The sequence below is a fragment of the Poecile atricapillus genome, chromosome 25 (genome assembly GCF_030490865.1).
Source record: "Poecile atricapillus isolate bPoeAtr1 chromosome 25, bPoeAtr1.hap1, whole genome shotgun sequence".
Classification (NCBI taxonomy): Eukaryota; Metazoa; Chordata; class Aves; order Passeriformes; family Paridae; genus Poecile; species Poecile atricapillus.
Window position 1 is genome coordinate 6,838,353 of NC_081273.1, and position 12,229 is coordinate 6,850,581.

A 12,229-nucleotide genomic window follows, 5' to 3' on the forward strand; every position below is an offset into this window, starting at 1 on the left:
CCAAACCACGGCTGCTTCTGCCACCTTGACAGCAAATGGCAGCAAGAATTCCCTGTGCTCCTTGCTGCACACATGGGGAAATGTGATGAGGCCAGGCATCATGCAAGCTAGTGGATTCACCAAAACAAGCAAGGAGATGGAAGCGTGGCAGAGCTGTACAGCCAGGATGGCACTGGGACCAATGGTCCACCTTTAATTTTCCTGTGCAAATACTGTTTAAAGCGCGATGGGAAAAGCCCTCTTGCTAAGCTACGGAGAAAACTTTCTTGTCCTTTAATTCTAGATGAAGGGGATTAGTGTGAACATATTTAACCTCTGACCCGTGGACAAAAGCATTATCAAATTTAGTTGCCAAGTGGCTCCCCATTTAACCAAACCAGTGCAGTATCACTGCAAGTTTTTTCCCTTCCCTCCCTTGAAAGCTTTAACATCTATTGTTGCCCTGGAGCACAGGAGGGACTCAGTAGTCTTCCTCTGCTGGCATCCAGGGTGCTGGTCAGAGCACCATAAGGGAACACAGCATGACATGGTAGTCACTGCTAGAACCCATGAAGGCTTCACAAAGCCAGCCCCCCAAAAAGCAAAGCCTTTTGTAAATGGGGCCGATTTCTCCCTGGTTTCTGCATGCCCAGCTCAGCGCTGGCCACGCGCTGGCCTGTGGTGGCACGGAGGATGCTTGGCCATCTCTCCAGAGCACAGAGAGATGTCTCTGTCCCCCTTTGCTCTGGAGCACAAGAGATCAGCTATGACAAGCTTGAGGATGCTCGGCATTTCCATGCTGGGCTTTATAAAAGAGGGATGAAACACGGTCTGAGAGGCGGCCGGGGTCTCCTGGTCCAGCAGAGGAATGCCGAGAGGGGCCTCCCGTCAGGAGCCGGTGTCCGTTTACAGTGCATCTCTCATAAACCCAGCGGCGGGGGCGAGGGCAGGGGGACCGGCCCTCCTGGTATGTGATTGATTATCTGGTATTTATGCCATTGAGGACTTTTCAGCGGCTCGGGGTCAGGGGGTCATCTCATGTGTCTTGCTGCAAATCCGCTTCCTTTTGTACAGTGCGGGCTGGGTGAGCAGACACACAAAAACAGCTTTTTCTTTTCCTTGGGAAAAAGGGGAGGGGGGCGGGCTGGTGTCAATGAATTTTTTTTTTCAGCCTTTCCTGAATAGTGTCCTTTTTAATTCCAAAGAACTTTTAATTAAAAGTAGCAGGAAAGTTCATCTCGACAAGGTTTAACTTACCTTAGCAGTTACTTTTGTCCCCCAGGATTCGCGTCTCCCCGCCGTACAAAAACCCCCAACAACTGGGGGCCAGGCTGCGCTCAGTGCCGCTCCACATCTCCCCGGCTTTGCCGAGGGGGCCTTTTCATCTTTTCTCTTTTTTTAATGATGGGGGTGCAGGAATAATAAGCAGATGCTGCGAGTCCCGGCTTTGTGCCTCACGGCAGCCGGTCGCTCCACTGGCCAGGCTCTGCCAGGCAGCCGCCTCAGTGCCAGAAAGGTCATTTTGTGTGAAGCAGGGCTTCGTGACAGCTCCAGGGGACTGGAGGATGCCAGAATGGTGCCACCCCAAACAGGAGAGATGCATGAGAGGAACAGATTGGCAATGGGCAGGTGGTGCTCTCTGCCGGCTGGGATGATGGCAGTGATGATGGTGATATTGGGCTCCCATGGCAAGACCCATCGGTCTCCTCACCAGAGCTCTTTTTTGGGAGATGGATCAATTTCTAGCACATCAGTTGAACAACAGTTCAGAAGCAGTGGGGGAAATACTCTGGGTTTTCAGCAGAAAGTCACACTGTTTTTTCAGCTGATTTCAGCCCAAATTCCAACTGGGGTATCTGGGAAGCTGGTGCAGTGATGACGAGTAAGTGTGACAGCTTCCCATCTGATCCAGTGGCCAAAAATGCCACCATGATTTGCCACTGGTTGCCCCAGAGAAACTGGTTTTCAGGAAGGGCAGAGGTGTCCCAATGCACAGCTTCCTTGGGAATGGCAGGGGTGAATCTGGCATCCTCCAGAATGGTCTGAGTTTAGAGGAAAGCAGCACAGAAGGGAGGTGTTGCACATAGATGTTCAGATACCGGATTGCTGTATTTTGGCCAGGTGATGTGTTTTGCCAGGAAGAGGGGCAGTTTTCCATTGGTACCTTTAGGGCTGGAACAGCTGAGTGATGGTTTTTGCCAAGGATGATCATGAGTGAGTCTGCCTGAATGGGTTTAATATGTGTTGATACATTTTGATAGATATTCCATACAAAAAAAAGGCTTTGGGGTAACCACTTTGCATAGAGGATGTGCCTCCAGCTTCAGGCTTTCAGGACTGCAAATGGCTTCAAACAAGGGCTTGGCCTGAAAAAGTGGAAATTGTGCTGGAGAGCACTGCACACCATAGGTGTGAAGTGTCCACAGTGCTATCCCAAGCTAGAAGCATTAAAAGCTCAAGAACCTCCCACCTCTCCCAGTCAGGAGGTGAAAATGCAATAAAAAGGATTGGCCCTTAAAAACTCCCTCTGCCAGGTTTGCATAGCACTTGGTTTCTTCAGGAAGAGGAAAGGCTGCTCAGGCTCTGTCAGTGTGGACTGGGGTGATGCTCAACACATCCCTTCCTTCAAAAGCCTGGGAACCATGTTCAGGGAGCAGACTGGGCAGCAGAGGCAGCGCTTTCCAGTGCTGGAAGAAGGGGTTAGGCATGCAGCACTCCAGGGTGGCTTGTTCTGGGGACAGGGGTGTGTCTGGACCAGTGCTGTCCCCCAAGGACATCCCTCACAGGCCCAGAACTGCCCATCTCCCTTGGATTGCACCTCCATGGTTTGCTCAGCATCCTGCCCTGGAGATGGGGGACACATTGCGGTCCCCCATGGCAGCTGATCCCACACCCTCCCAAAAATGCATTTCCTGTTGAGTGCCCCATTTGGGCCCACAGGCAGCGGCGGAGCTTCACCCAGCGCGGGTCCAGCTGCTGCCGTGATTGACGCAAAGCCAGTCTATAAATAAAGTCTTTCTCTCCTCTCATAAAGACTTTGCGGTTTAGTTTGCTTTCAAGGTCAAGATCAGACCTTTCTAAATAAACACATATCAAAGGATCATTAGCGGAGCAGCACTGTTAAATTGAGATATTAACTTCTGTCAGCCGCGCGTTTCCTTTTTGTTCTGTAACTCGCGACTGCAGCGGGTTTTTATTATTTTGGCCCTAGGCGGTAGCATCTGGCTTCTGTAGAGACTGTAAAAATTAAAAAGCAACACAAATCATTGCGAGAGAAAAGCAGTAAATTCAATGATAAGAATTTAAAATTAAAATGTTTCGGCGCTTTTATATTCTGCAAAACATGAAACGAATGAGTTGTGTGCCTGTTGCCATAAAGCCACCGCCGCTAATCGTCGCCTGGCTCCTTCCCTCCCCGCACGTGCCCTCGTAATCGCTTTGCCTGAGCAGTCGCAGCAAACACGGTGAGGGAAGGTGATGGCGATGGTGACAGTGATGGAGATGGAGGGTGGTGGGGAAGGCACAAGGTGCCACCAACTGGGCATGGGGGAGCAACGAGCCACCAAAAGGGAGCTGAGAAGGGGATGCTCTTGTCCCACCATACGTAAAGGAAGACAGAAAGGTCAAGCTATGAGGGTGTGACTAATGAGCCAGTTCATGAGGATACGGGACCACTTTGTTCCCCAGGTCCAGATGGCCCCTGGAATAAATCACCCCCAGCAGGCATGAGCTGCCCGTGCCAGAGCTGCAGCTCAGGGCCTGACGCCCATTGCCCAGGCTGCTGCGGGCACCAGCATCCCATACATCCTCCATGTGCATCCTGCCCTGGGAAATGGGGAGAGCGGCAGCGTGGCTGGGTGGGAAGCAGCCCTGTGCATCACTGCAGGAGCAAAAAACTGAGGCATTTATTTTGGGGGGTTTGTTAATCCTCTATGCTTGCAAGGTCAATGTTGTACAACTGCTCTGAAATGCCAGGGTTTTCCTTGGTGTTTGTAAAAGGGTGAGCTGGCACGGAGGCAGCAGGCAGTGCCAGAAGCTTGCCCTGCCCTCCTGTTGCAGCCAGAGTGTCCGCATCCAGCCCAGGAGGAAATCAGCAGGGGCAGGAGAGCAGGCGGCGTCGGCTGCTTTTTAAGAATTAATTTTCCATAGTCAGTTAAAGTTGGGAAGAAAGCTGTGCTATCTCTAAGTAAATAATAAGAATCAAACAAATGCCCCCTTGGGAGAAGTTGCCTTCCATTAAGATGTTAATTAGCACAGAAGCCAAGCTGTGGAGTCCAGAGGCAGCCTTTGAAACTGGGATGATTTGGTGACTCTGGCACAAAATGCATGCATTTCCTGTGTTTATCTTATGGGGGTTTTCCCCCTTTCTCCACTGAACTGTGAAGGTTGTGCTGTTTGACTCAGCACAGTAATGAATGCCATCACCTCTCAGTAGTACAGGAGCAGGCGGCACCACACGACACGGCTCTGCACAACACCCCTACATCCAGGCAGGCATCTGCAGGTGTTGTGTCCCAACAGCAGCATTCAGGGAGGGCTCCTTTGCACCTGCCTGAGGGTGCACTTCAGTGCTGCCACCAAAAACACCACTTTGGGTTTCATAATAATCCTGAAAACAGACACCCAAACTGAATTGATTTTCTTACCTGGCACATGCATCCACCAATATTCTGCAGCAAAATGCAGCCTCAGTGCTGGGAACCCAGTGTTCCCAGGCCTGTGCTGGTGCCCGCTTTCCAACTCGATGACAGCAGGATGTGCTCAGTAATCCCAGGGTCCCTCGTGTCAAGCTGAGCTGGGCACCTTCAGGCCAGCTGTGCCTGAGCTTGGGTGCTGGAGCTGTGACAGGGATGCTCCAGGCAATGTGCCCCTTGCCAGCACTGTTGCCTCTCCCAGCCTTCCTGCAGACAGGGCTGAAAGGGAGGGTTCTCTCTCTGGCCATCATTGCCAATGGCACCTTCCTCCCCAGTGCTGCAGTTCCTGCACGCTTGCCTGCAGCTTCCCCTGCAGGAGCAGCCAGCAGTGTTGGCTGGGAGGTAGAGGCTGGTAGAGAGCCTTTGACATGCTGACAGAAATCATCAGATGTCCCTGAAGTCTCATCTCAGGAGTGCCAAGAGCCTTTGGGCTCCTGCTTTGCATGGCCAGGATGTTTTGGAACCGTTCACCTTTGTTGTAAGGACAGCAGCAGTGTCAGGTCACCTCTGGCACATGCACCATGTAAGAGATGATGTTAAACATGAAGAGTGAAGGAGGGAGCCTTGTGGAAGACCCTGAATTATCAGGACTTGAGCCAAGGGTTTGGGGGTTTTAGGGTGTGTGCATGAGGCAGCAACAGGCTCTGTCAGCATCCTTTGATGGGAGCATGCTCATGCCCGTGATAATGCTGGAGCCTTCCTAGTGTGCCCCTCCACAGCCTTTCGTTCTGTGTTCCTGATTATTTGAACGGTGGGTGGATCTGCTCATTTTTCAAGTCTGATAGCATGGGTCTGAGGACAGGCAGGGAAAGATGGCAGCATTATGAAGAGAACTCAGGGAGGGGCAGTTTGGTTTGCGCAGCACCGCGTGCCTGGGGACTGCCAGCCCGTGCTGCCACCATGCTGGGACTCAGCGGGGATTGCCTCCCCAGCATAGTGGCAGTGCTCCCTTTGTCCCCCCTCCCCTGCTGCCACAGCGTCCCCGAGTCACCCCATTCCCCAGCCACACAGCAGGTCTGGCTTGGCAGTGCTGCCAGGGGCACTGGGGGGCCGGCAGGCCAGAACACACACGCGTGCTCTAGCATGGGGGGAAAAACTTGAAGTCAAATGTCTGAAAGTCAGATCCCTTTTTAGTATGAATTTGCTGTATCTCATTCTAAGCACTAATTCCAATTTAATTGCAAGTGGCCTGAAGCCTCTTCAATAGGAGTAACAAATGGTTTGATTTTGTAAACTTCATCAGACTGCATTTTAAATGCGACACACTAGCCCGGCTCGAATGCCAATGAAGCACTGAAGTAGCTCTCTGTTTACTAATTATCCGTTTTTACTTCAAGCCACGCTGGCTGGCTTGTCTGATTAAATCGGATTTGTGGGATAGAGAACAGCTAGCAGAGTTTTCTCTATAGTAAACGAGATTGAAACTATGGCCCGCCTGGCTGCACACTGTAAATTATATTTCCTTTTAAAGGGGACGTGTCGCCTTTCTCCTGCGGTGCACCTCCCGCATCCATAAACTTCACCAGAGCGCAGTGCCGAGGGAGACCCACCCCACGCTGCCTCCCTCACCCGTCGCCACGCCGGTTTTTAGTTTAATTCCTGCTCCGGCAGAGGCAGCGGGCGGGGGGCGGTGCCGCAGCATCCCTCGCTGTGACTCGGACGGGGCGCGCTGCCACACACCGCATCTCGCTCGTCATCACGTCCCTGCCGACTGCGCTGCTTTGGGATGAAGCTGCTGGAGAACAGGGATGTGCATCTCCAGGCTTGTAGCCATAGGGTTTTCCCTCCCTCCATCAAGCATCCCTCCCCTAAAAATCAGTTTTGGGACCACCTCGTATTTAACAAGACCCTGCAAGATGTGGCCAATACGCTTACCAAAAGAGCACCTAACACCCAAATCAGTCCAGCTTCCACCTCGGAACCCTGTGGCAGTGCTAGCAGCTGCCCCGCTAGGGGCTTTCAGCCGCTGGCACAGCACTGGGTCTGGCAGGGACACAGAAACCAGGGGTAGTGGGCGAAGGTGGCAGCTGAATGCGGCGTGCGGGGCTGTGCTTAAACGCCCCCAGTTGCTAAGACTTCAATTCAGCGAGCTTGACCTACGCTGCCCCCTCCCTTGGTATCTATCTTTGTGCCCAGGGGCTTTTTATATTTTAATTTGCTTTTGAACGTCCTGCAAAATTAATGGCGCGCTCGGGGCCATTGTGCGGTGTACAGTAGAGGGAAGGGCCGCCGGCGCCCGCCGAGAGCCAGCGCGTTTCCCGGGGAATGAATTGCTCGCCCGCCTTCACCCCTTTTAATTGTTGACAGTAAAAAGCGTTTAAATGCTGCTTAATTTGTAATCATCTTCCCGCAAAAAGGGGAGAAACCATTAAAATGTCAGGGAAATGAATAAATCCGTCTCTCACTGATTTGGGGCGGCAGCATTTCTTTATCAGGGGTGATTTTTCTTCCAGTGGCTGAGGGCTGGCTCGGGGCTTCTGTGGCTGGAGCCCAGGAATGCACTCAGGACAGGAGACAGGGCTGAGTCCTGTGGTACCCAGGGTGGCACCCTCACACGTGTTTTGCCATTTTTTCCCACTTCCTGTCCTTTCTCCAAAGGCGTGACATAGTTGACATGTAGCCTAGAAACAAATCGAGCACCTTGAAGGCTGGCAGTGGGATGGCACCCAGCAGACCCCGGTGTGCCGCGCCCCCGTGGCTGCTGGAGAATGTCACCTGCGGAGCCTCAGGGCCGGGAACAAGCGCTGCCTGGGCTCCGTGTCCCACTGCTGGGCCCCATGCCGGGGTGCAGGGCCATCTCCCACATCCTCCACCTCTGCGCCCCGCCGCTATCAGCCTTTGTGTGACACAGATGCTCTGCTCTCAGAGCACAACTGGAACCGTGCGCCTTCACACACCAGGGCCGCTACCTCCCAGTCTGGGGCGTTTATTTACTGATACATTACTTGAAGGAAAAAAAAAACAGAAAGAAATTAGAAGCGGCCCTTTGCAGGTCTCAGGAAGCAGCACCTGGGGGATGCCCGGCTCCGGCGAGCAGCCTTGTCCCCCCGTGCATGCACGAGGCAGCTCGTCCCCATCACTGCGGCTGCTGGAGTCAGCCCAGGTTTTTTTTTTTTTCAAGCGGGGGCCAATTAGTTTCACAAATGAGGGCCCTACGGTGCCAGGGAGGATTTGTTACGGCCCCGCGCGCCGGCCCAGCAGCATTGTCCTGCCCTCCGCCCCCACGGGAGCCCATTGTCCCCGGCCCCAGCGGGGGCTGCTGGCGGCAGATTTATCGGGGCCGGCGTCCCGCCGGCCGGGGCCTCCGCTCCGCAGCTGGCCGCGGCGCTGGGGGCTCAGCCCCGGGGACCTTTGACCCGTCCTGCTGTCACCGCCGGGGCCGCCGAGGGCCGCGGGGCCACATACCTCTTGGGATTTGCTTCGCGCTGCCCGTTCGGGGCTGCCTGCTTTTTTTTTTTTTTTGCCTTTTTTTTAATTTTTTTTTTTTCTCTCGGGAGCGTTTTGTCCTCAGCTGCATGGGGGGCACATGAGCCTGCAACCCCCCGGGATAAATCCCTGCAGAGGGAGAAAGGCAGCTCCTGTGTGGGGCCACCTCTCTTGCTGCTTTTATTCCCATTTCACTGGGGTTTTTTCTGATTTCGGAGCATTTTTGGGTAGCTCGTTGCAAAGCTGAGATTGAGCATCCCCCCAGGCAGCTCCTGCATCCCCAGCAGGGCAGAGCTGACCGCGGTGTGCCACCACACCTGGGTGGGTGATGGCACAATGCCAGAGCAGGTGACAGTGTGAGCTGAGGTGCTCTCGGGGATGCCTGTTGTGCATGGTTCCCAGTCTGGAGGTGTGGGTCTGCCCAGGACCATCCTTCCCTGTCACCTGCCTGCACGCCAGGCAGGACCATGGCGCTGGCAGTGCTGTTGCCCATCATGTCCCTGCCCCATGGTGCTGTGGTCCTGGTGGTCTCCCTGGGGTTGGATTTTGGCAGTGTGGAAAGCAGCCCTCTGCCCCTGCTGTTCCTGAAGGCTGCATGGATTTGTTGGTTACCTTGAACATCTTGTGCTGCTAATGAATTGCTAATACAATTTTCTAGCTAATTTTATTTCCATAGTCCTCACATTTTAATGTCTCCAAAAAGCGAGCATTTATTTGCTTAATCTCCCTGCGTAATACAATTTGCAGTGACTCACAGTTCTGAACAATCAGCTATGCATAAGCGAAAACAAACTGTTTAACGGCACAGAGGTCTGAGATGTTTATGGACGGGTACGAGCACCTGGGTTGGGGTTTTGTCCCTGTCGTGTTGCTGCAGCCAGGTTTGTATCCAAGAGAGATAGTCTGGAGCTTGGATCTGCCTTGGGGCTGGGGGTCACCCACAGCACAAGGGTGGGCACATTGCCCTCTCACATCCTGTCTCCTCCTCCCCAGGGCAGCTTCCTGGGGCGCTTCTTGGGGTCCCCTTTCCCCGGGACATCACAAGGTCTGAGCTCAGCAGCTCTCACCGGCGTGTGGGGATGTGGTGATCACCCAACAACTGCCTTGTGTTTGGGCATCCCTCAGCATCACCAGGGCTCCCAACTGCCTTCAATGCAATAAGAGCAACTTCTCTTCAGCTGTTCCCCTCAGAGGGCCAGTCTCAGCAGGGTTAGGGTGGCCAGGGTCCTGCTGCTGGGACTTGCAATGACACCCAGAGCCCTGCAGCTCTTGGGGTCCCTTCTGCTGCCAGAGCATCCCTGCACACGGTGGAGAGGGGACCCCCGGACAGTGGGGTGACGGGACAGCGGGCTGGGGTGCCAGGCAGTACCTAAGCAGGGTGTCTCCCTCTCCCACAGGTACAGACATGGCCGTTTTCTGCCTGCTGTGTGGCAAGCGGTTCCAGACGCAGAGCGCCCTGCAGCAGCACATGGAGGTGCACGCCGGGGTGCGCAGCTACATCTGCAGCGAGTGCAACCGCACCTTCCCCAGCCACACCGCACTCAAGAGACACCTGCGCTCCCACACAGGTATGGCAGCACCACCGTGGGGACTCGGGGATGGGGCAGCCAGGACATGCTCCTTCCCCAGGCATAAAAAAGAAATGGGGGGAAGAAAGGTGATTTGTATTAAAAGCTTGGAGGTGACTAGGTGGCTTGGATTTGCAAAACAAAACAGAAAAAAAAGAAAAAGCTGTGTGTAATAAGTTGATCTGGTCTGAGGTGGCACGTGACCTTCTTAGGGGGTGTGCGATCATATCCGCCTCATCAGCTTACGGCGGTAGATGCACATAATCAGCTGGTGCTCGGCCCTAATGGGATTAGGGCGACCTGCGCTACGTGTAGCTGGTGCTGCCGTGGCCCTGCTGGGGCAGGGCTTGGCTGCAGGATTGCTGAGCGGGAGAGCACAGCTTGGCCGCCTTACACCGTGTCCTCAAAGAGCCCACACCGTGTCCTCAGCTCCTCCGACAGCGTCCCTGGGCAGCTCCGTGGTCCTGGCCACACAATCAGCACCATCATTCAGAGCCAGTCCCAAAACACCCCTGAAAGAGATGATTCTTGAGGGATGAGCAGGAGCCTGCAGGATCACAGCCAGTGCCACAGATCTTCACAGCTGCCTGGGTGAAGCATTCCTCACCCATCCTTTGCCCACACAGGTGGGAGCACCCTCACTGCCACCACTGCTGTTAGTGACAGGGAACAAAACATATTCTGAGCAGGGATGTCCCTTCTTTTTCTTGTCAGGCAGGGGCCATGCACACAATCTCCAAAAGGGACGTAAAGGTGGCTGCTGGGGGTTGTGTGGGTGGTGTCACGGAGGGTTGCCCTGTCCAGCCAGTGGCTGGCAGCTGCCAGACCCACACGTGGGCTAGGGCTCCCGATGTGGGAAATGGGAATCGTGTGTCGATGATAAGCATGTTAATGCTGAGCACTGGAGCTATTTATAGCCAGTAATCCGGTGACCTGGGCTGCGGGTCGGGCTGCGCGTGTCCCACCCCAACCTCTGCCGCTTTAGTAGCTCCCGGCTGTGAAAAAACACTGGATCATCAGTGCTTTAGGAGCATTTAATCGTGCCACGTGGTGCCATCCTGCACAGCTGCAGGATGCTCCCTCTTGTCCCAGGGCCAGGGTGCTCCATGGGCTCAGGCTCCCCTGGAAAGTGGGCAGTTGGAAATACTGGCTGCCTCTGGCTGAAAAATTGCTGTCTTTGACTGTGGGATCAAAAGCCAAAGTGGCAGTTTGGAACTGGGCACGGGGAGGGGAAAGTCAACAACAGCCCACTGCCTGCAGTGCCTTTGGAGGGGGGCTCCAAACTGCATCTTCAGCATCCTCCTCCCCCCAGGTGCCCAGGCAGCAGCTGTGGGAGGGGGCGAGGGGCCGCAGCACTGGGCTGCGGCAAATGGGGAGAGAGTAAAATATCATTTCAAAGAGGAAGCGAAAGCACAGGCATGTGAGTATATAACGAGAAGGACAATTTATGCCCAGGCACGAGTGCAGTTTGACACGGGGATAATGAAAAAACGTAGGTCATTGTGGATGACTTAAGCCTTCACAGCTGAAGAAAATGTATGAAATGCGGGGAACATTACACGCTTGGCAGCTCCGCACATCTGCAGCAGGACAAGTGAAATACAGTTCGCCATTCTTTACCATAAACTGTGCTTGTAGGATATGCGGCACAGAGAAATTGTAATTACAGTGACAAGACAAATCAGTAATATTTAAATATTCATGAACAAAGTCTCGGACGATCAATCTATCTTTATTGTCCTTGCCTTCGCGGCTGTAATAAATAAGTAGCTGGAGCCCTCACCTTTCCTTCAAATCATTCTGCCTTTGGTGCCGAACCAGAGTTCATTTATCAGCTGCCTGGTCTGGAGTGTGGGAGATACCCAGGGCTGGGTCTGTGCTGGTGCTGCTGGGTGAAAAACCTGGCAATTGGTGAGGGAGGGTTGCAGCACGCTCCAGTCTCTCTACCATGCCATGGACCTGAGCATTCCGTCTGTACAGGCATGAAGGGACAGCACACTGCACTGTGGAAACTGGGATGCTCTGTCCCCAGGATGGCTGCCCGGGGTAAAAAGGCTGGGGAGCTGTTTTTGGTGTGGCACAGCAGTCACGGCAGCCCTGACCCCCACATGTGCTTGCAGGCGACCACCCCTACGAGTGTGAGTTCTGCGGCAGCTGCTTCCGGGACGAGAGCACACTGAAGGGCCACAAGCGCATCCACACCGGTGAGAAGCCCTATGAGTGCAACGGCTGTGGGAAGAAGTTCAGCCTCAAACACCAGCTGGAGACCCACTACCGAGTCCACACAGGTACACGCTGGGGTGTCTGTGGTGAGGCTGGCAATGACAGAGCGGTCCCCCAGCACAAAGGCTGGCATGTGGACCAGGGCAGCAGCCAGGGATAGCGCAACCCCGGATGCGCCGGCACGTAACTGTTGTAAATAGGGGATCAATAGTCCCGTCGGTTCTGCTGTTCATTACTTGGTTATCGGCTGTGCCCACTGCGGCAGCGTCGATGCCGGGCAGTTGATTTGCACCCGGAGGCCCCGGGCCCCTGCTGACACCCCTGTATCCCCATATCCCA

At 54.2% G+C, this 12,229-nt stretch overlaps 1 protein-coding gene across 5 annotated transcripts in view; it reads left to right on the forward strand.

Annotated features, from left to right (window-relative positions):
• The window catches only part of ZBTB16 (zinc finger and BTB domain containing 16), a 54,298-nt gene that overhangs the window by 39,141 nt on the left and 2,928 nt on the right, over window positions 1–12,229 (forward strand). For all 5 annotated transcript variants that reach the window (XM_058857100.1, XM_058857096.1, XM_058857099.1 and 2 more), the window contains 2 exons: window positions 9,497–9,667; window positions 11,788–11,955. In XM_058857100.1, coding sequence (XP_058713083.1) covers window positions 9,497–9,667; window positions 11,788–11,955 — 339 coding nt within the window. The remainder of the gene's footprint in view (window positions 1–9,496; window positions 9,668–11,787; window positions 11,956–12,229) is intronic.